This window comes from Mytilus californianus, unplaced genomic scaffold (genome assembly GCF_021869535.1).
Source record: "Mytilus californianus isolate M0D057914Y unplaced genomic scaffold, xbMytCali1.0.p SCAF_12, whole genome shotgun sequence".
NCBI lineage: Eukaryota > Metazoa > Mollusca > Bivalvia > Mytilida > Mytilidae > Mytilus > Mytilus californianus.
In genome coordinates, this window is record NW_026262604.1 from 21,794,314 (window position 1) to 21,816,894 (window position 22,581).

Consider the following 22,581-nt stretch of genomic DNA (forward strand, 5'->3'; position numbering starts at 1 on the left):
AGAGTATCGCATTAATAAGAACTCACATTCTTATATCTGATACATATAACTGTATGTATATTTTTCTGAAATCGCAATAATTAATCCTGCATTTTAGTCCTTTCAACAAAATTATATTCGCAATAATAAATGCACGCAATAATTTCTGAATTTACAGTAACAGAATTATGATTCATCTTTACTATTAAGCACTGTTCACTATGTGTTTTGGCATTACCTACTTTTTGCAATTGAGTCAATACCCTCCAGTTTTCAATTTTGGAAAAATATAAGATTTGTTATCGCTATTTTACGAATTTTTCCTTTGATCTTGCTGACTGATAATTTCCTTTCTCAGCGGAGTCAAGTGATATGAAAACGGAGTCGAGTGATATGAAAATTATTGCTAGAAACTAAGGGAACATGTGCTGTTGTCAAGGAAATTAACAACGTCTTCATAGGTAAAATAGCGATAAACAGATGATCATTGGTTATCTCAACTCGATTGCTTTTCTCACTTTCGCTGTACCAGCTCAAGCGAGAAAATCAATCTCGTTGAGATAACCAACGATAATCTATAAATAGACAATGTGCCGTTAAATAACCAAGATAATATATGGGCATTGAACATTAATATTAAATGAAAGTTTGTCTTGTAGGTGGGTGTTCTCAATCCTTCATGTGAATGTGTGTTTGTTTGTCTTTTAGTTTGTTGTCTGTCTGCTTTGTATCATTGAATCTTCTACTCCTTTTTCTTCCTTTAGTGACAAGAAAATCTTAACATCTTTTGCAATATACAATTTTTTTTTTTTTTTTACAGAGGATTTTTTAATTGACCTGTCAAAGGATATGTTTGTTAGCACTGCTGTGCTTACATTTTCAGTATGCTTAAATTGAAGCATAGGAAAATTTTATTTGGTATAATTCTTATGTTACATTCATTGACATTTGATGGTTATACCGCATGATAGCCAAATTAAGCCAACCACATATCTCTTAATTGCAAAAGTATCCCCATGGCGGCAACTCCATTGATAAGATTTATGGGATTATCTTTCTATTACATAGATTTTTTTAAAGTTTCTTGTGTTATTTTCTTCACCTTAGGTGAAATTTGTCATTTAAAAACAACAGTGGCAGTAGTGTTAAGAGGGCAAAACGTCTGACTGGTCCATAATAATGTGTAGACCCTACAGAGTTGACAAATCTTGCATATTTTTTTTTGCATCGTAGGACTTGTACAAACAATACCTCACAACTGAGTGAAGCTTTTTCTTCAGTACTTTGGGGCCTCGGTGGCCGAGTGGTCTAAGTAGTTACTACTGTAATCACTAGCCAGTCAACACTGAGGTTGTGAGTTCGAACCCCGCTCGTGCGGGTGCACTCGACTCCAATCTTAATTGACTAGGATGGCCAGTTTTCCTATCGAAGGTCGGTGGTTTTCTCTGGGCATTCCGGCTTCCTCCACCAATAAAAACTGGCCGCCACGAAATAGCCAAAAAGCGGTGCTTAAAAGTGGCGTTAAAAACACAACAAAATCAAATCAAAATCTTCAGTACTTCTGTCAAATATTCTGCTGGATTTTTAGTGGGCAGAAGTGATCGAGCACAGGCAGGTGAAAATAGCAAGATACATCTAAGCTGCATATTGTGTAATTCTTTAAAATAACATGCCCTCTTTAATAGTCTGGAAAAAAATCTCCTAAATCAAAGTCTCATATCATATTTTAGGTGATAAAAAAATAAGAATTAGAAAAAAAAGATTTTCTGTATTATTTTTATTTATATTCGTCTCATGCAATATTACTGCACAGATTTATGATTTCTATTTTTAGATACAGTAAAACGTAAACCTGATGTATTATGGTCTCAGCGATACAACAGATTGGCATGTCTACTGGCCATTGCTGTGTTTGTTATAGCCTTCTTGGTTGGCATTGTCATATATCAACATGTGACAAAGGATGACAAAGATGTAAGAATTATGTCCCTTTGAAAGAAGTATTTCTCATGAAAATAATTTACTCTGCAGATCAGGTGGTTAGTTTTGGTAATGACTTACAAAAATGTTAAACAGTACATAAAGGGTGATTCAGTTAAAAAGTACATAGTAAAAACTTGTAATTCTGGATTTATTCACTCTAAATATCTCAATAATGTTGATTGAATTGACTTAATTTTGTCTTAAATTGACACTCCTGAGAAAAACCTTTCTCAGACGAGTATCTTGAGATGGTATATAATCACACAGTAAAACCAAAGAAATGCTTTTTATTGGTACAGAAAAGAACCCCCCAAAAATGTATATGCATTTTTATTGTCGACCCTGCGTCTTTTGTCGCAAAAGCGAGAAATAGCGATCCTTCAATCGTCGGAGTCAGTGGCGTCCACAATTATTCACTCTGTGGTTCAAGTTTTTCAAATTTTAATAAATTTCTTAAACTATCCTGGATTTCTACCAAACTTGGATCATAAGATAGTATCCAGAAGTAAATTTGAAAAAAAAATCCTGTTTATCCATATTCTACTCATAAATGGACTTAGTATTTCTTTCAGTTAATATTACATTCACTCTGTGGTTTAAAGTTTTTTTTTCAAATTTTAATAACTTTCCTAAACTATCCTGGATTTGTACCATACTTGGACAGAAGCTTGTTTATGATCATAAGATAGTATTCAAAAGTAAATTTTGTTAAAAAAAAATCCTGTTTATCTGTATTTTACTTATAAATGGACTTAGTTTTCTGCCAGTTAACATTACATTCACTCTGTGGTTAAAATTTTCAAAATTTTAATAACTTTCTAAAACTAACCTGGATTTGTACCAAACTTGGACAGAAGCTTGTCTATGATCAAAAGCTAGTATCTAGAAGGAAATTTTGTAAAAAAAAATTTCCTGTTTTTCCGTATATTACTTATAAATTTACTTAGTTTTTCTTCCAGTTAACATTACATACAGTCTGCAGTTAAAGTTTTTAAAACATTTATTAGATTCATTAACCATCCTAGATTCTTAACAAACTTGAACAGAAGCTTCTTACATTCAAAAGATAGTATCTAAAGGAAAATTTTTAATAATTATTTCCCGATTTTTTATGAGCCTGCGACTAACAGCAAAATTAGGCGAGACACTTGGTTCCGCGGAACCTTTACAAATTTTTTGATATATAATGTAACAAGGAAGGGAATTAGAATTCTTTTCTAAATTTTGCACGTCACAGCTCAAAAAGTACTGTGTATTTATATACTTTTGTGGATTGAAGAAAAATTGTATTTTCGTTGAATATGATTTCATGGTTTTGCCAAAGTGTGCATACAAGACTATAGAAAATTTGAACTATGTTGAACATATAGTTTATGGTTTACCCACGAAAGCCATGAAAATTGGTATCCAACAAATACGGATAAATCAACTTTTGTTTTCTTTTTTTTGTAGATATGTACAAAGCCTGAATGTGTACATTCTAGTTCTTACATCACAGCTCAGATGAATTTGTCTGCAGACCCATGTCAAGACTTCTACCAATATATCTGTGGTAATTGGGAGAATACAGTCACCATTCCAGACTCTCGACCAAAATACAACATATTTTCTGTAGTTTCTGATCAAAATAAAGTATACATAAGAAAGGTAAATTGTTATAAACAGGTCCTGACATAAGAGCGAAGGAGATAACTCTTGTACCGTAATAAGTCAGCGGAACTAAGAAAATAGGTATTCTTGTGGTAGCATTGTTCTCTTTGAGTGCAGGAGGTCATAGGTTTAAACTCTGGCCAGGTCAAACCAATGACTAGAATTGTTTTTTGATGCTTCTCCACTAAGCACACAGTATTAAGGAGCAAGAGCAAAGATTGGTTGGGTAGGGCGTAATGTCTTCCTGCAAACTTGTCTACCTTGTGAATAGCACATTAAAAATCCGGCTCTGGGTGTCTGTCTAGTACAAAGCAGGGTTAATATTCATATTACATTAGCATGTTCTAGTCCTAAATATGAATTTAATATGCCACTGGATGTGAAATATAGATTTCACCACAGCAACAAGTGTGTTACGATATTTCTCCACTCGAGACAGTTAAATTTTAATATTTAAAGCACGAGGCTTGCCAAGCTTATTAAATATTTAAAATTTAACTGTTGAGAGTGGAGAAATATCGTAATAGACAAGTTATAGTGGTGGAATCTGTTTCTCTAATGATTTTTTATCCTTCCTTTTCAAAGATTTGCAGAAAGTTGTGTTCTTGTGTGACGTCATCAGGCATGGTCACCTTTTTTCATGACGTCACAATAAGAAAATTCAGAAGAAAGCAAGAAAATTTGACTTCATAATTAAATTTCGACCAATCATTTGCCTAAAACATATTTCACTAGTGAGGAGAAATATTTTTCTCACACCGATCAAGAAATGTGAAAACAGCACAATAATTAGAGAAACAGCCATCCATCATCTGTCATCATCTGGATTTGTCAAATACCATTTCTTTATAATACACACTTATTGGCTTCCTGTGTAGAAATTTCTGCTTTGGTTTTTTGAATTGCAAAATTAACTCTGTTATTATGTTTTGTTTTTGAATCAAATAAAATCTGGAAAATAACAGATTTAATGAGACATAACAATTGCAACGAAAATAGAATTCAACAAATTTTGTGTGTCCAAAGCACTTTTCTTGATTTAGCTACAGGAACACTCATACCCAAAAATTTAAAAGCCAAGGATGTGTAGGGCCTTAACTCATAAAGAGCTATATACTGTGGATTCATTTATTTTCGTGGGTACCAATTTTCTTGGATTAGCGAAAACTTGCATGTTCGTGGATATTTAATTTCGTGGTTTTGATGAAGTCCACGTACAAGCCTATAGAAAATTTGTCATTCGTTGGACATTTAATTTCGTGGTTCACCTGTAACCACGAAATCCACGAAAATTGGTATCCCACGAAAATTAATGAATCCACAGTATATGACCAAAATGGACTTAAAAAGTATAGCCAAATTTATCTAAGTTTCATGCAAGTTTCTGATGTATGCCACACTTGTAACATTCAGTTCAGTAAAAGGAATATAGATATTGTTGACAAGGTTTGCTTAGATACATCAATAGATACGATTAAAACAGATAAGCCTATATGTAACACAAGTGTTTCAATATTGGAATTTTTGTCAGAATACACATATTTATTAGTTGGAAAATAACTTTTTTGCAAAAAACTTAAATAATGCACAAATACAGGACATTTGAACTGACTGGTAAATTAAGTTACATGGAAGTTTACTGGAAATTTAAGAATTTTTCTAGTGAAGAAACAACACAACAGATTCAATTTTACAATTGTTAATGTGTTATTTGCTATTTAAGAACCTGAAGCATTCTGGGTAATATTCTTGAAGCTGTCTGCCAAATTGTGATTGTATAACAACATCCTATAAGAGCAATAAAAATTCATTGAATGATGGGATATAAGATATTTTCATTTTGGGTTTGTTCAAGATTAACCCATTTAAAAATTAGCAGGTGTGGTATGATTGCCAATGAGATAACTTTCCACATGAGACCAAATGACAAAGAAGTTAGCAACTATAGGTCACTTTACTGCCTTTAACAATGAACAAAGCCCATACAACATGACAAATTTAAAACAGTACTAGTTCTTTAAGTTTTGAAACAACACTTTAGAGATGACTATATTGTATTTGAAGCTTTGCGGACGTCCATCAGTAGTTTTACTGTCACAAATTTAGTTTACCTGGCAACGCGTAGCAGAGACAGGTAAAAGGTTATTTGCGACAGTAAAACTACCGATGGACAGCCACAAAGCTTCAAATACAATACAGTTATTTCTATTCTAATGCAAAATAAAAAAAAATCATTCAATTTTAGTCATTATTATAATGTTAATCTTCAATAATTTAATTTAGGATGTAACACGTCTTCTGATTGGCTGAAAGTGTTTTGTCTATCAGCTCATAGACATAATTTTGTCATGTGACCGTAACATCAACATTTTTGTCGAGCCTTCGACTTTAGTCGAAAAAGCGAGACATAGCGATCCTACATTCCGTCGTCGTCGTTGTCGTCAGCGGCGTCCACAAATATTCACTCTGTGGTTAAAGTTTTTGAAATTTTAATAACTTTCTTAAACTATCCTGGATTTCTACCAAACTTAGACAGAAGCTTGTTTATGATCATAAGATAGTATCCAGAAGTAAATTTTGTAAAAATAAAATTCCATTTTTTCCGTATTTTACTTATAAATGGACTTAGTTTTTCTGCCGGGAAATATTACATTCACTCTGTGGTTAAAGTTTTTAAAATTTTAATAACTTTCTTAAACTATCCTGGGTTTCTACCAAACTTGGACAGAAGCTTGTTTATGATCATAAGATAGTATCCAGAAGTAAATTTTGTAAAAAAAAAAATCCATTTTTTCCTTATTTTACTTTTAAATGGACTTAGATTTTCTGCCAGGAAACAACACATTCACTCTGTGGTTAAAGTTTTTAAAATTTTAATAACTTTCTTATACTATTTTGGATTTGTACCAAACTTGGACAGAAGTTTGTTTATGATCAAATGCTAGTATCTAGAAGGAAATTTTGTTTTCTTCCAGTTAACATTACATTCAGTCTGCAGTTAAAGTTTTTAAACATTTATTAGATTCATAAACTATCCTGGATTTTTACCAAACTTGGACAGAAGCTTCTTACAATCAAAAGATAGTATCAAGAGGAATATTTTTATTGATTTACTTCCTAATTTTTGTTGAGCCTGCGATTAACAGAAAAAGTAGGCGAGACACTGGGTTCCGCGGAACCCTTACGAATTTTTATCCTGATTTACTCCTTTTTAGAATTAAATTATAAGGAATGACTGTAATATTTTTTCTGTCTATTCAAAATAACCTAAAAAGTGTGGTGCACACTTTTTATTTTATTTCTTCATTGTCAGAAAAAATATCACAGTCATTCCTTAAGTAAACAAAAATTCCGTGAAATGATGTTATCTTCTTTGGTGCCTAAACTAGGTGACGTCATAAGTATGCTTTCGGCATCAAACGTAAACACCGGGTGTTTTCTGGCTTCTTGTCCTCTTCAGAAGGTAATAAAATTTGATCAAAGAAGATTTCTAGGTGCAAAATGTGATTTTTTTTGCTTATTATTGGAGAAATTACATTTCAATACATTCCGGAATTCAAAATGTCGGCTTCCTTAGTTACAGACAGGGAGATAGAGAATTTTACGCTTATTGTCATCCAATCAGAACCATTGATACAAAATAATTGCATTAGAATTCATTATATTTATAGATTTTATATATTTGCAGATCTTACAGTCAAACTCCACAGTGATTAAAGGACAGCACTCCGAAACTGTACAGAAAATGAAGACCTATTACAAAATGTGTTTAGATATTACAAAGATAAATGAACTAGGGTCAGAACCATTAACTCAGGTTTGTAGCAAATTAACCCCTGAAATGTCCCCTGAGACATAAAATTTTTATTTTATGATGAATTTTATTTGTGTAGTTATTTTGATAAAATGAACAAAAGTTTGTTCTCCACTCTACAGCATTAAAGATTTTATTTGGTTTTACATTTTACAGATGTTTCACATGATTTTTACCAAAAGGACACACCATCACATAAAAGAAGACATCTTTATGCGTATTAAACTTCAAAGTTATTTATAGAATATCTTAATCAAAGAATGCAAATATTGAAAAATATTTATAATGATTGACTGCACAACAAATAAATTCACTATTACACGTACCACATTTTATTGAACCTATATGCTGAGAGTACCATGAGATGCGCACGCAGATCGTAGAGATCACTAGCGTATTTGGTCTAATGAGGTCAATTCATGAAATTTATCCCTCTTATGTTTATTGGAAATAATGGATATCTTACTTGTTTTTAATTGGAAATTAATTTATTTACTTTCTGTACTTTGATAGAATACAAAGTTGATTCAACATCTTGTTTCCTTAAGCCTGATAATATATATCATGTATTGAGGCTGTAATAAATTACAATGAACATGAGTAACAGATCACATACCTCTGAAATCTCATGGTACTCTCAGCATATAGGTTCAATAAAATTGTACAATTAATTGAGACTTACCTTAAGGTGGTACATAACACTACATGGAGATAACTCTGTAAAAATCAGCTGAATGTTTTAATCACATTCTATTGTTAAGGAAATATTAAGCTTCTTAATGATCAAAATTAGTGTTTGTCAAACTGCTATATATCCAATGAAATTTTTCCGATAAAGAGTGTGGTTCCAAGTTTTTTGAAATTTTTATATTTTAGTTAAAGGGTCAAAGTAAATATTTTATCAAAATTTTATGAAAATTAAACGAGCCAAATTAATTTTAGTCAAGGTGTTTGGTACCACCTTAAGTCAAAATTTGATTGTAATTTTGTTGAACCTATTTATGCTGAGAGTTAACATACCCTCTCTATCTCTCGTATTCCCACCCAGTTTCTTTTGGTGTATCATGTGCTTATGTGCTCTGTTAAATTCTCTGAAAAGTGACCTCTACGATCTGTGTGCGCATCTCATGTTAACTCAGCATGAATAGGTTCAACAAAATTACAATCAAATTTCGACTTAAGGTTAGTCTCATTAAATTATACAATTATCAGTGTTGTTGAGTGTCAGGTGGGATATTTTTCGATATTTGAGAAATCTTGGCATAGTTTTTCTGTTTCATACATTGACTTTTAGTGTCAAAAAAGTAGAATATGCAAGGAACTATTATCTTTTTCTATGTTATCTCATTTTGTTTCAATGCAAAATGTCATTGACAACAACTATTGTGAAATTACAGAATTTTGTTTTCATATTTGAAATTATCAGTTTTTAATTGATTGGGAAATTATGGTATTTCATTGCAATAATTTTCTCAAAAATTTCTTGTAACATTTTTTCTGAAAATTTAAAACATTTTATGATATTTTATATTACAGTTTATCAAAACGATAGGTTCCTGGACTGTCACTGATACAGGGTTTGATGAAAGTAAATGGAAACTGGAAGATGTTTTGGCAAAAATCAACATCAACAATTTTGCTCCTTTATTTGATGTCGGCATTACTATTGATGATAAAAATAGCTCACAGTATGTTCTAAGTGTAAGTTTTTTTCCCTTGAGCACAACTTCTCTGCATATTGACATATATCAACAGTTTAAGAAATGTAGGTACTGTACACATAGGCAGTCTAGAATAGGGGGTAAAATAGAGGCGGAGGATATTAAAGGGACAGGCAAAACTCATAATGTGAAAAGACCAACAACTGTCTACGAAACACTACTGTGGATTCATTTATTTTCGTGGGTACCAAATTTCGTGAATTAAGGAAAACTTGCATGTTCGTGGATATTTAATTTCGTGGTTTTCGACAATGTCTGCATACAAGCCTATAGTAAATTTGCCATTCGTTGAACTTTTAATTTCGTGGTTAACACATAACCACGAAATCCACGAAAATTGGTATCCAACGAATAATAATGAATCCACAGTATATGAAAAACTAAAGTCTAATCATCATGAACCACACAAAAAAAAAAACAAGACTGAGAATTAGATTTTGCTCCGTGTTAAAAGCCCCACTTTCATTTTGAAATGGAGAAAGGCAAAAAAAGTCTGTTACATTGTTTTTGGTTATTTTGTCTAGTACTTGTAGTCTTTACATTACTTATTTAGAAATAAGCTCTCATTCATTAACAAGCCCAGCTGTCCAATTATTTTTTGGATTTGGCTGAACTAGCATTCAAAATGAAAAACTTTTCTATATTTTAACTCCTTGTTAAACATCATAGAAATATATAAGATAATATTGTTTTACATATTATGGTATACCGTTGTCCGTCCGTTTGTCTGTCTGTCATCAGCATGTCAGACAGTAACTCAAAAAGGCTTTAACCTATTTGGATGAAACTTTGATGAATTGTTTATATCTATTGAAGTGAGCTCCCTTTCGATTTTTATAAATTTTAGATTTTACGTTTCCAGGTTATGGGATTTTATTCATAAAAAGGGGGATTTTCCAGTGTTTGGACAAACTAAAAAGTGCTTTGAGCTGTTTTCATGAAACTTTGGTGACTGGTTTATATCTATTTTAGTTTTTTAATAAATTTCTGATATGACATTGAGTAGTTATGCAACTTTATTCTTTGAAAAAGCGACAGGTGTATCATGTGCTCATGGCACAGCTCTTTATTTTTGTTTAACCTTCTGAACACTTTTTATCAACTTTCAAAGGATTTCTATGAAATTTATTCAGAGGTTTTTGCCTGATCAATTTATTTATAACATTTTTTAAATCAATTTCAGTTTACTCAGCCTGATCTCACATTAAAAAATGAGGAAGAATATAACACAACTTACTCCAGTTATGAAGATCTACGTAATGCCATGCTAGACTTCGGTGCAACACTCGGCCAATATCTCGGTGGTGATTACAATAAAACACGACAAAAGATGGAGGAAATTTATAACTTTGAGAAACAGTTATCAGAAGTATGTTGAATCCTGTTGACATGTCTTGAGAATGATTTTATTGTAGTATTTTCCTACAGCTTCAGCCATTCTCCTTCACTGTGGAGTTGCAATTATTTGTGGGAATCGATATTAGTGGGATAAATGGAAACTGCTTTTTTTCATCAATCCACTAATAATCATAATTGGTTACCAAGAAAAAGGTTTTATGGTACCTACCCCAGCCAATTTTCTTCAATAACCACTAGGGTAAAAAAGATTTCAAGAAACCTTCCCTGAAAAATAGTCCAAATTGGAAGCAGTGTTTCATTAAATCATACCAGGAAGGAAAATTTATTTCTGAATTGGTATCATAATGTTTTAGTTACAAAGTTACTAATGATTGCTGATATGAAACAGTTGTAGCCAGTAAAAGAGGATAAAGTCCTTATTATTTTCATGATATTTGTTGGTAGCCAGATATACAAATTTGCAGGAAATCATATGCTTTACAAAATGGCAGCCTCCATCATCAGGGTAAAGTGCAAGTGCAAATGTAAAAAAAAATTAACAATTTTGGATTCACAAGTATATTAATTTTTCTCTTTTGTGATTTTCTTACTCTTATTGGAGACTTTTTACTCATACAAATTTTATATAAGGTTTTGACATCATTTTTCGCTAAAAGGACAGAAAGTGACAAATTTGATTGGAGAAAAAGTCACAAGTAGTTTGTTTGTAGTTGTTTAGATATATAAGAGAAGTTTTTGAAATAATTTCTTTATATCACATATATTTATTTTACAGTTAAGAAAATTGTTCATAAAACTTGATAAAAGAAGATTTATCAAATTTTACTCATGCAAAGGATATATTTCTTGGCACTATGAGGCCATTAAAGTATCAAGCCACTTTGACACATTGTTTTTTGTCGAGCCTGCGACTTTTGTTGCAGAAAGCTCGACATAGGGATAGTGATCCGGCGGCGTTAGCTAACTTCTTAAAAGCTTTATATTTTAGAAGGTGGAAGACCTGGATGCTTCATACTTTGTATATAGATGCCTTATGTTACGAAGTTTCTGTCTGTCACATGACCATTGTCCTTGACCTCATTTTCATGGTTCAGTGACTACTTGAAAAAAAAGTTAAGATTTTTTGTAATGTTAATTTCTCTCTTATTATGAGTAATAGGATAACTATATTTGGTATATGCCTACCTTGCAAGGTCCTCATGCTCGTCAGACAGTTTTCACTTGACTTTGACCTCGTTTCATGGATCAGTGAACAAGGTTAAATTTTGGTGGTCAAGTCCATATCTCAGATACTATAAGCAATAGGTCCACTATATTTGGTGTATGGAATGATTGTAAGGTGTACATGTCCAACTGGTAGGTGTCATCTGACCTTGACCTCATTTCAGAGGTTCAAAGGTTAATTTGATTTTGATTCCACCTTTATTTTTATACTTTATTTAAATTTTTTTTTTTTAAAGCAATGTTAATGATTTCAGATATTTGTACCAAAAGAAATTTTACGACAGCCAGACCTGTCATACCACAAAATGACACTAAAAGAATTACAGGGAATTATGGGTAATTGGGTAAGTAAATTGTCTGTTTTAAAACTTGAGTCACAGTTACTATTAAGGCATATCCAATATAAAAATAAGATGTGGTATGATTGCCAATGAGACAACTACCCACCAAAGTTCAAATGAAGTTGATGTAAGTAATTATAGGCAACCATAAAGCTTTCAATGAAAAAAACCGATACCATATAGTCAGCTATAAAAGGCCCCAACATGATAAATATAAAACAATTCAATTGAGATAACTAATGGTCAAATTTCTAACAAAACAATTTACGAAAAAAAAAAAAATATGACAGGCATGAACCAACGACAACCACTGAAATACAGGCTTCTGACATTGGGACAGGCACATAAAGAATTTGGCACTCACCCGGGTTAAACATGTTAGATGGCGCCAAACCCTCCCCTAACATGGGACAAAATTCATGTAAAGCTCCTTGGATTTTTCTGCATCAGTAATTAGAAAATAAAGTTTTTAATAAAAAATGATTTCTTCACATTATGTAAGCAAAATTGTGGAATACAAGAATTTCAGATTGATTATGGTCAGTACATACAGATGTTAATTCTGATTGGTCTATTTCAGATTGACATGAGTGAGTATTTACAGAACTTTCTGGGATATAAATTACCAGAAGATACTGATGTGTTAGTGTACACTCCAGACTACCTCACCAAACTAGCACCAATAATGCAGAAAACATTGTCCAATAAACCGTAAGTATTATTTCATTATTGAACTAGCTAGGCTCATCAGTGATTCATTGTAGCACACCTCATGAGATATTTTTTGTGATTTTCACCTGCCTATTGTAGGCAACACACTCAAATCTATGAAAAAATTTCCTTGGATGCATAACTTTCCAAGGTATTGTATGTGTCCTGTAAATTACCAACATAAAGCTTACTGTTGTGGGTAAAGTAAACCAGCACCCTGAGGTTGTCGATGTGTGGTAAGGTAAAGTGAACCAGCACCCTGAGGTTGTCTTTGTGTGGTAGGGTAAAGTGAACCAGCACCCTGAGGTTGTCTTTGTGTGGTAGGGTAAAGTGAACCAGCACCCTGAGGTTGTCTTTGTGTGGTGGGGTAAAGTGAACCAGCACCCTGAGGTTGTCTACGTGTGGTAGGGTAAATTGAACCAGCACCCCGAGGTTGTCGACGTGTGTTAGGGTAAAAGTGAACCAGCACCCTGAGGTTGTCGACCTGTGGTAGGGTAAAGTGAACCAGCACCCTGAGGTTGTCAACGTGTGATAGGATAAAGGGAACCAGCACCCTGAGGTTGTCAACGTGTGGTAGGGTAAATTGAACCAGCACCCTGAGGTTGTCGACGTGTGGTAGGGTAAAGTGAACCAGCACTCTGAGGTTGTCGACGCCTGGTAGGGTAAAGTGAACCAGCACCCTGAGGTTGTCAACATGTGGTAGGGTTAAGTTGGGATGGGTAACTAGTTGTCTTTCTACATGTATATACAATTATAGAAATAAAAGACAACACCACCCATGTTATGCCGCATGAATAAAGATTTATTTGTCTACATGTTTCACTACATGAGTGGCTTCATCATGCGGTATAATATTGGTGTTATTGTCTCTGATTTCTATTAAACTTTCATATTTATAACATTTCACCAGATCATTTTGGTTCAAATTAAAAAAAATAGGCTTCCTATGGTTGAAAAGAATAATTTGAAAATGAATAGTTTTCCCACATCTTTTTCTGTTATTATACCCCCGCTTTAAAAAAGGGGGGGTATACTGTGTTTTTTATACCCCAGCTTTAAAAAAGGGGGGTATACTGTTTTATTATACCCTAGCTTTAACAAAGGGGGGGTATAATGTTTTACCTCTGTCTGTCCTTCTGTCAGTCCATCCGTCAATCCGTCCGTCCCATGAATATTTTTCGTCGCATTTTTCTCAGGAACTACTTGACAAGGATTTCTGAAATTTGGTTTCAGGGTTTATATAAGTAAGTTACACCGTGTGATGCGTTTTCAGATTCATCACTCAACAACTTCCTGTTTACCGAAATATTTCAGCGGGGATATCATCAGTGAGCAGTAGCTCACAGTTTTACTTGTGAAAGAGCTGCAATTGATAACAAGAAAGCTTAGGTGTTTGAGGAGATGTTTCTGTGAAGGGAAAGTTTTATTCCTATAGTTCTTTGCTATGCTCTATGATATGAAAGATTTATTGTACCCATCAAATAATAACTTTGAACGGAGTAAAATTTGCCACCTTTTTGTTAATAGGCTGTTGGCAAATTACATGGTATGGACTGCTGTCCAGTATTTTATGGGATTTCTTCCACTGAAGTACTCCAAAGCAGCATTGATTCTAGAAAAGGTTGAGAGTGGTGTAAAGGAATTAGATCCTGTGACACAGAGATGTGTAGATAAAACTAATGCTGTGTTTGGATTTGCTACTGGAGCTATGTATGTGGAACAACATTTTTCAGAGTCCAGTAAGAGTGAGGTGAGTATGATTGATTGAATTCATGCTGTTAATATTTTATACATGTTCAGGACAAGCTTTGATGTTTTGTTTGTTTATTTTGCTCTTCAACTATATATAAATTTCCAATTATTTGCGTTTAGCATCGAAAGATATATTTGGTTATTTTGCTCTTCATCTATATATAAATTTCCAAATATTTTGGTTTAGCATCAAAAGAAATATTTATAAAATGTCAAAAAAAATCAGGTGCAGAAAAATTGGTACCTTTTAAGTTATTTTGTTTTTTCTTGAATATTTGATTTTATGATGTCAATGTGTGCATACAAGCCATTAGAAATTTTGCACTTTGTTAAACTTTTCAATTTGATGTTTACCTATACCAATGAAATCCACCAACAGTGGTATCCAATAAATAATCCACCAACATTGTTATCCAATAAATAATCCACCCACATTGTTATCCAATAAATAATCAACCAACAGTGGTATCCAATAAATAATCCACCAACATTGTTATCCAATAAATAATCAACCAACAGTGGTATCCAATAAATAATCCACCAACATTGTTATCCAATAAATAATCCACCCACATTGTTATCCAATAAATAATCAACCAACAGTGGTATCCAATAAATAATCCACCAACATTGTTATCCAATAAATAATCAACCAACAGTGGTATCCAATAAATAATCCATCAACATTGGTATCCAATAAATAATCAACCAACATTGTTATCCAATAAATAATCAACCAACATTGTTATCCAATAAATAATCAACCAACATTGTTATCCAATAAATAATCCACCAACATTGTTATCCAATAAATAATCAACCAACAGTGGTATCCAATAAATAATCCATCAACATTGTTATCCAATAAATAATCAACCAACAGTGGTATCCAATAAATAATCCACCGACATTGGTATCTAATAAACAATCCACCAACAGTGGTATCCAATAAATAATCCACTGACATTTGTATCCAATAAATAATCAACCAACATTGGTATCCAATAAATAATCCACCAACATTGGTATCCAATAAATAATCCACCAACATTGGTATCCAATAAATAATCCACCGACATTGGTATCCAATAAATAATAATGAATCCACAGTATACAAGTTAGAATTTGTCAGAACCACAAATTCAAGTATCCGCAAAAATTATTTCTTTTGGTCAATTTATTATACCCACAAAAATAGATGAGTCTACATAATAAAATATAATTTTGACTTGAGCTATAAAACCAGGTTTAACCTACTATTTTCCCCTGTACAGACGATTCCGGTTATTTGCATAGCTTATTTGTCGGACAAAATTATGCAATTATGCAGAGTATGCTTATATGCCAAAGTACGGAGTCAATAACATCGATAGCAAAGATCAGTAAAGGAAATCCCTGAAGAAAGATGAACGGCAGTAATCCACTTGCAATGTATTGAATGATGATTTATTCTAATAAAAGTTATATGTCTGATGTCATTCATGCTATAATTGTCTTTTAATTCTTTCAGTAAATTTTATAATAGATATAAGAAGATGTGGTATGAGTGCCAATGAGACAACTCTCCATCCAAGTCAAAATTTATAATAGTAAACCATTATAGGTCAAAGTACGGTCTTCAACACATTTTGTTTAATTTGTTTGCGTACCAATGTTTCCTTTACCTGGGATATAAAAATAGAATCAATTGTTCTAAAAATAGATTTGTTTCTATGACCTGTATGGACAATGTACATTATTACGCTTTGGTTAAAATTAACTGTTTAATAATGCTACACAGTTTATGATCTTTTTTAACAATAAATTTGTAATGAAATGCCTTTGATATGCAGTATTTACCGCTTGCACAGTGATGTAACTCTGTTTCTTTAACCTTGTTAGTTACGTATATGCAAGCAGTAAGGGGCCCTTTACGGGTTATTTGCTTGAAACGAGTGTTGAACGTGAGAAAATATAATAATTAGAAGTAAATGATCTTTTCAAAAATTACAAAAAACAAATGTTTGATGTATAAAATTCTTCAACCATATATAAATGCCCTGTAAAGTTTATCATGAATGCAAATCACCCCAAGCCGAATTACGAGCGTACACATCAGATGGTCTTTCCAGAGACATATATATATGTCTCTGGTCTTTCAAAGTGAATTAGTCGTCATTGTTTTTAAAATTCACCCCAAATGTGATCCATGGACAATGTTTGAAATCCAATCAATAATTAACACCTTTTGGGAGAGAATGGTCGTGTTTTTACAACAATTACCTGTTTGACATTTCTTTACCTTAGGCTTAAAATAGAACAAGGGAGACTTTACCTGTATACACATCGAGTGTTATTTATCAATATCCCATCATATAAACACGGAAGAAACAGTTTTAAAACTTTATATAAACAACACAGAAGTGAATATGAAATAATAACGAAAATAATAATGTGTTCAAAAATCTCGTCAGTTTAAACTAAGCATATCTAACTGGCGATTATTTTTCTATGCAATTAACGGATAGGCCACTTGTTAGACTATGCTAATAACCGGATAATTTAACATTAGATGAATGGGAAATGGTTTTGTGTAGGAGAAAATTATGCAATTAAGTGGTATGCAATTAAGTGGAGTCGACTACCATAAAGTCAGGAATATGACAGTTGATTTTCACTCATCCTGTTGGTTAATAACGTTTGATTTTTTCGGTTTAAATGGACTTCCCCTTTTTGAATTTACCTTGGAGCTCGGTATTTTTGTTATACTTTTTTGTCTAAAATAATCACATATTGATGGCTATTATTGGTGTATTTAGGTCAAGGATATACTACATAGAGTTCTTACAGCGTTTTATGACAGTATGCCTGAAGTTGATTGGATGGACAAAGTGACGCGAGAAAAAGCTCAAGCCAAGTTAAAATATATCACACCAATGATTGGATACCCAGACTGGATCCTTAACGTCACAGCGCTGGATAAGTATTACGAAAACGTAAGATAAATATGCAGATTTAATTTGAAATATGAAATATGTGTAAATATGTATGAACAGTATACCTCAATGAAATAGCAACCCATCAATAAAACCAAAAGATCTTCCTGAGATCAACGTCATGGGTGTGGTTCTTGTACAGTGAAAGTATAAGAGGAATTTGAAAATTGTTGATGGTTTCCCCATTTTCAAAGTACCTTCCCTGGGCGCCATGTATGTTTTAATCAAACAGCCTATAGTAATACTAACAAAGCTAAGTATCTGTAGTCAATATCCCTAATTGTTTTCACAGTTTATTATTCTATGTTTTCTATATTGGTAAAACTTATTTTTATTAAAATGCAAAACCCAAGTACTTTGAGAGTTAAGTATTTTACTGTATGCGATTTGATCTGAAATAAAATTAAAAGATTTTTAGGGAAAAGACTATTAATTGTATAGTTTGGTCTCAAAATAACATAGCTGGTTTTATTTCCTCTACTCTTTTTTTTAAGCCAATCATAGTTATATTATATTTCACAAAACCATTCAAGGGACTGAACTCTAAAAAAATCATAAGACAATATTGTATCCAACGTAACATCATTTTAATTTACAGATAACAATTGTTGAAGACAGATTCTTTGACACATATGTGTCACGTAGAAAAGTTGAGGTAGATAGGGTGCTGAGAAAACTGAACAAGGTCCCAGATAGATCTGAGTAAGTCTGTAGTAGTCTATTTAAAGGATATTTTAGGAGATTCCTAGCAAGTAAGGGAAATCACTTTCTTCAGATTCAGTAGAACGTTTTAACAGCATTTAAAAAAAGCATCTTATTAACAATGATTAAAATTTTAAAGAAGGACGACAGACTAACACGTTTAAAAGAAGATGACACCAATCTTGAGTTGTCTAATACTTTTCCAATAATAATGAAAGTGTCTCAACAGAAAATAATTTAGTCACAGACTAAAAATAATTGTTTGCAAACATCATTAGCATGATAAGGTCATTGGCACAAAAAGGAGGTCAGTCGGATAAAAAAAACTAAACACAAAATTATTGTATTCGTGTGGAAAGTAATGGCTTAATGTAAATAAAAGATGCAATAAAAATTATTTCATTGAAAGCTGTATGAAACAAATTTGTATGAAGAATAATTTTTTGATATGTTTTTATACGGCCGCAAAAAAATTTTGCGGTTGTATATTGGTATGACGTCGTCGTTGTCCAAAGACACATTGGTTTTCACACTCTAACTTTAGTTTAAGTGAACGGATCTCTATGAAATTTTACCATAAGGTTCAATACCACAAAAGGAAGGTTGGGATTGATTTTGGGGGTTATGGTACCAACAGTTAAGGAATTAGGGGCCAAAAATAATCATTTTTGTAACTTCCAGACATAACTTGTGTGTTAGTGTATGGATCTCTCTGACATTGTACCACAAGGTTCCATATCACAAAGGGAATGCTGGGATTGATTTTTGGGGTAATTGCCTCAAAATTTTAGGAATTAGGGGCCAAAAAAGGGGCAAAAAACAAGCATTTTTCTAGATTCATGATAATAACTTGTGTGTAAGTGTATGGATCTTTCTGAAATTGTACTACAAGGTTCCATATCACAAAGGGAAAGCTGGAATTGGGTTTGGGTGTAACTGCCCAAAACGTTTGGGAATAAGGGGCCAAAAATAAGCATTCTTCTAGTTTCCAGACAATAACTTGTGTTCAAGTGTATGGATCTCTCTGAAATTGTACTGCAACCTACCATTCCACAAAGGAAAGGCTGGGATTGAAAAGGGACAAAAAACAAGCATTTTTATATGGACAAATACTTAAGTACAAAACATAATTTAAAGCAGTGTAAGGGAGATAAATCAAATACATCATTTGTATTACCTCCCTTACACTGCTTTTAAATCATGTATTAAGTAATGGTTAATGAACAATTAAGACAATTTAAAACAGTGTAAGGGAGGTAATCCACATACAATGTTTTGATTACTTCCCTTACACTGCTTTTAAATTATGTTTAAAGAAATGCATATTTATAAAGGAAGACCAGTAAAACTATCTGCAAATGTTGCATCTTTTTTTTTTTACAAAAAAATCCATATGAAAGATTTGACACCATATTTTAAATTCTATTATAAAATAGATTAAGTTAGCACTATAGTAAATTTAAATGGGTAATTTTGGTTGCAAATTCCATTGGAAATTTGAATTGAGATTATGACCATATCTTGAGGGAAAGAATGTTTTGGGGGAAAAAGGGGAGGGGGGGGGTAAAAGAAATTGTGGGGGGTCAATTTTTTCTCATTTAATATTTCAGAAATTAGAAAGAATTATTCTTCAAATATTTTTTTTTTTTCATTACATTAGATTTGTACAATCTTTGACCACATTTATTTATTTGTTATGCCAAATCTGACTGGTATTTAGATTTTTTAATTTTGGGTCCAGTTTTCAAATTGGTCTACATTAAGGTCCAAAGGGTCCAAAATTAAACTTAGTTTGATTTTAACAAAAATTGAATATATGGGGTTCCTTGATATGCTGAATCTAAACATGTATTTAGATTTTTGATTTCGGGCCCAGTTTTCAAATTGGTCCAAATTGGGGTCCAAAATTAAAGTTTGTTTGATTTCAACAAAAATTGAATATATGGGATTCTTTGATATGCTGAATCTAACCATGTATTTAGATTTTTTATTTGTGGGCCCGGCTATCAAATTGGTTCATATTAAGGTCCAAAGGGTCCAAAATTAAACTTAGTTTGATTTTAACAAAAATTAAAATTGAGAATGGAAATGGGGAATGTGTCAAAGAGACAACAACCCGACCATAGAACAGACAACAGCAGAAGGTCACCAACAGGTCTTCAATGTAGTGAGAAATTCCCGCACCCGGAGGCGTCCTTCAGCTGGCCCCTAAACAAATATATATACTGGTTCAGTGATAATGAACGCCATACTAAACTTCAAATTGTACACAAGAAACTAAAATTAAAAATAATACAAGACTAACAAAGGCTAGAGGCTCCTGACTTGGGACAGGCGCAAAAATGCGGCGGGGTTAAACATGTTTATGAGATCTCAACCCTCCCCCTATACCTCTAGCCAATGTAGAAAAGAATGGGGTTCTTTGATATGCTGAATCTAAACATGTATTTAGATTTTTGATTTTGGGCCCAGTTTTCAAGTTGGTCCAAATTGGAGTCCAAAATTAAACTTTGTTTGATTTCAACAAAAATTGAATATATGGGGTTCTTTGATATGCTGAATCTAACCATGTATTTAGATTTTTTATTTTTGGGCCCCGCTATCAAATTGGTTCATATTGAGGTCAAAAGGGTCCAAATTTAAATTTTGTTTTATTTCATCAAAAATTGAATATTGGGGTACTTTGATATACCAAATCTAACCGTGTATTTAGATTTTTAATTTTGAGTCCTGTTTTTTAAATTGGTCTACATTAAGGTCCAAAGGGTCCAAAATTAAACTTAGTTTGATTTTAACAAAAATTGAATTCTTGGGGTTCTTTGATATGCTGAATCTAAACATGTGTTTAGATTTTTGATTATGGGCCCAGTTTTCAAGTTGGTCCAAGTTGGGGTCCAAAATTAAACTTTGTTTGATTTCAACAAAAATTGAATATATGGGGTTCTTTGATATGCTGAATATAACCATGTATTATGATTTTTGGGCCTCGTTATCAAATTGGGCCACATTGAGGTCAAAAGGGTCCAAAATTAAACTTTGTTTGAATTCATCAAAAATTGAATTCTTTGGATTCTTTGATATGCTGAATCTAACCATGTATTTAGATTTTGGATATTGGACCATAATAGGTAAACTAAAAAATTTTAAGTTCTTAGACCACATTCATTCTGTGTCAGAATCCTATGCTGTGTCAAATATTTAATCACAATCCAAATTCAGAGCTGTATCAAGCTTGAATGTTGTGTCCATACTTGCCCCAACTGTTCAGGGTTCGACCTCTGCGGTCGTATCAAGCTGCGCCCAGCAGAGCATTTTATTGTAACTTCCAGACATAACTTGTGTGTTAGTGTATGGATCTCTCTGACATTATACCACATTGAGTTTCCATATCACAAAGGGAATGCTGGGATTGATTTTGGGGGTAATTGCCTCAAAATTTTAGGAATTAGGGGCCAAAAAAGGGGCAAAAAACAAGCATTTTTCTAGATTCATGATAATAACTTGTGTGTAAGTGTATGGATCTTTCTGAAATTGTACTACAAGGTTCCATATCACAAAGGGAAAGCTGGAATTGGGTTTGGGTGTAACTGCCCAAAACGTTTAGGAATAAGGGGCCAAAAATAAGCATTCTTCTAGTTTCCAGACAATAACTTGTGTTCAAGTGTATGGATCTCTCTGAAATTGTACTGCAAGGTACAATACCACAAAGGGAAGGTTGGGATTGAGTTTGGGGGTGATGAATCATAAGGGGGTTCAAAAAATTTGGGGGAGGGAATATTTTTTCCTTTTTTTCCTTTTTTTTCTTTAAAATTTTCCATTTTAAATTGGTTATTTCTGATTTATATATAAAAGCAAATAATAATGATATGGTTTGAAAAGGTAAATTAAATTTTTTTAAGTTCTTAGACCACATTCATTCTGTGTCAGAAACCTATGCTGTGTCAAATATTTAATCACAATCCAAATTCAGTGCTGTATCAAGCTTGAATGTTGTGTCCATACTTGCCCCAACTGTTCAGGGTTCGACCTCTGCGGTTGTATCAAGCTGCGCCCAGCGGAGCATTTTATTAAAAAGATAATATCAGAAACTGGTTTTCGTTATATACTTAAAGGGGACATAACTCTAATGTGAAATACTGATTTTTGACATATTTTTTTTTTCAGATGGGATATGATGCCATACACTGTCAATGCCTACTACACACCACAACTGAACAAAATTGTTTTTCCTGCTGGTATTCTACAGAGACCATTTTATGATCCAGACTTTCCTTTGTAAGTTTTTTATAGATTATTGATGGTTTGTTTAACAACCGGGCAAGCATCGAAGACGATGCCCTTAGATGAGATGAAGCCGAGAAATATACCAG

At 32.7% G+C, this 22,581-nt stretch overlaps 1 protein-coding gene across 7 annotated transcripts in view; it reads left to right on the plus strand.

The window, feature by feature from the left end:
• Positions 1–22,581, plus strand: part of LOC127721545 (endothelin-converting enzyme homolog) — a 66,637-nt gene that overhangs the window by 34,427 nt on the left and 9,629 nt on the right. For all 7 annotated transcript variants that reach the window (XM_052228306.1, XM_052228309.1, XM_052228307.1 and 4 more), the window contains 11 exons: positions 1,814–1,953; positions 3,415–3,609; positions 7,301–7,429; positions 8,963–9,127; positions 10,331–10,516; positions 11,985–12,074; positions 12,652–12,782; positions 14,310–14,532; positions 17,333–17,509; positions 18,108–18,211; positions 22,376–22,486. In XM_052228306.1, coding sequence (XP_052084266.1) covers positions 1,814–1,953; positions 3,415–3,609; positions 7,301–7,429; positions 8,963–9,127; positions 10,331–10,516; positions 11,985–12,074; positions 12,652–12,782; positions 14,310–14,532; positions 17,333–17,509; positions 18,108–18,211; positions 22,376–22,486 — 1,651 coding nt within the window. The remainder of the gene's footprint in view (positions 1–1,813; positions 1,954–3,414; positions 3,610–7,300; positions 7,430–8,962; positions 9,128–10,330; positions 10,517–11,984; positions 12,075–12,651; positions 12,783–14,309; positions 14,533–17,332; positions 17,510–18,107; positions 18,212–22,375; positions 22,487–22,581) is intronic.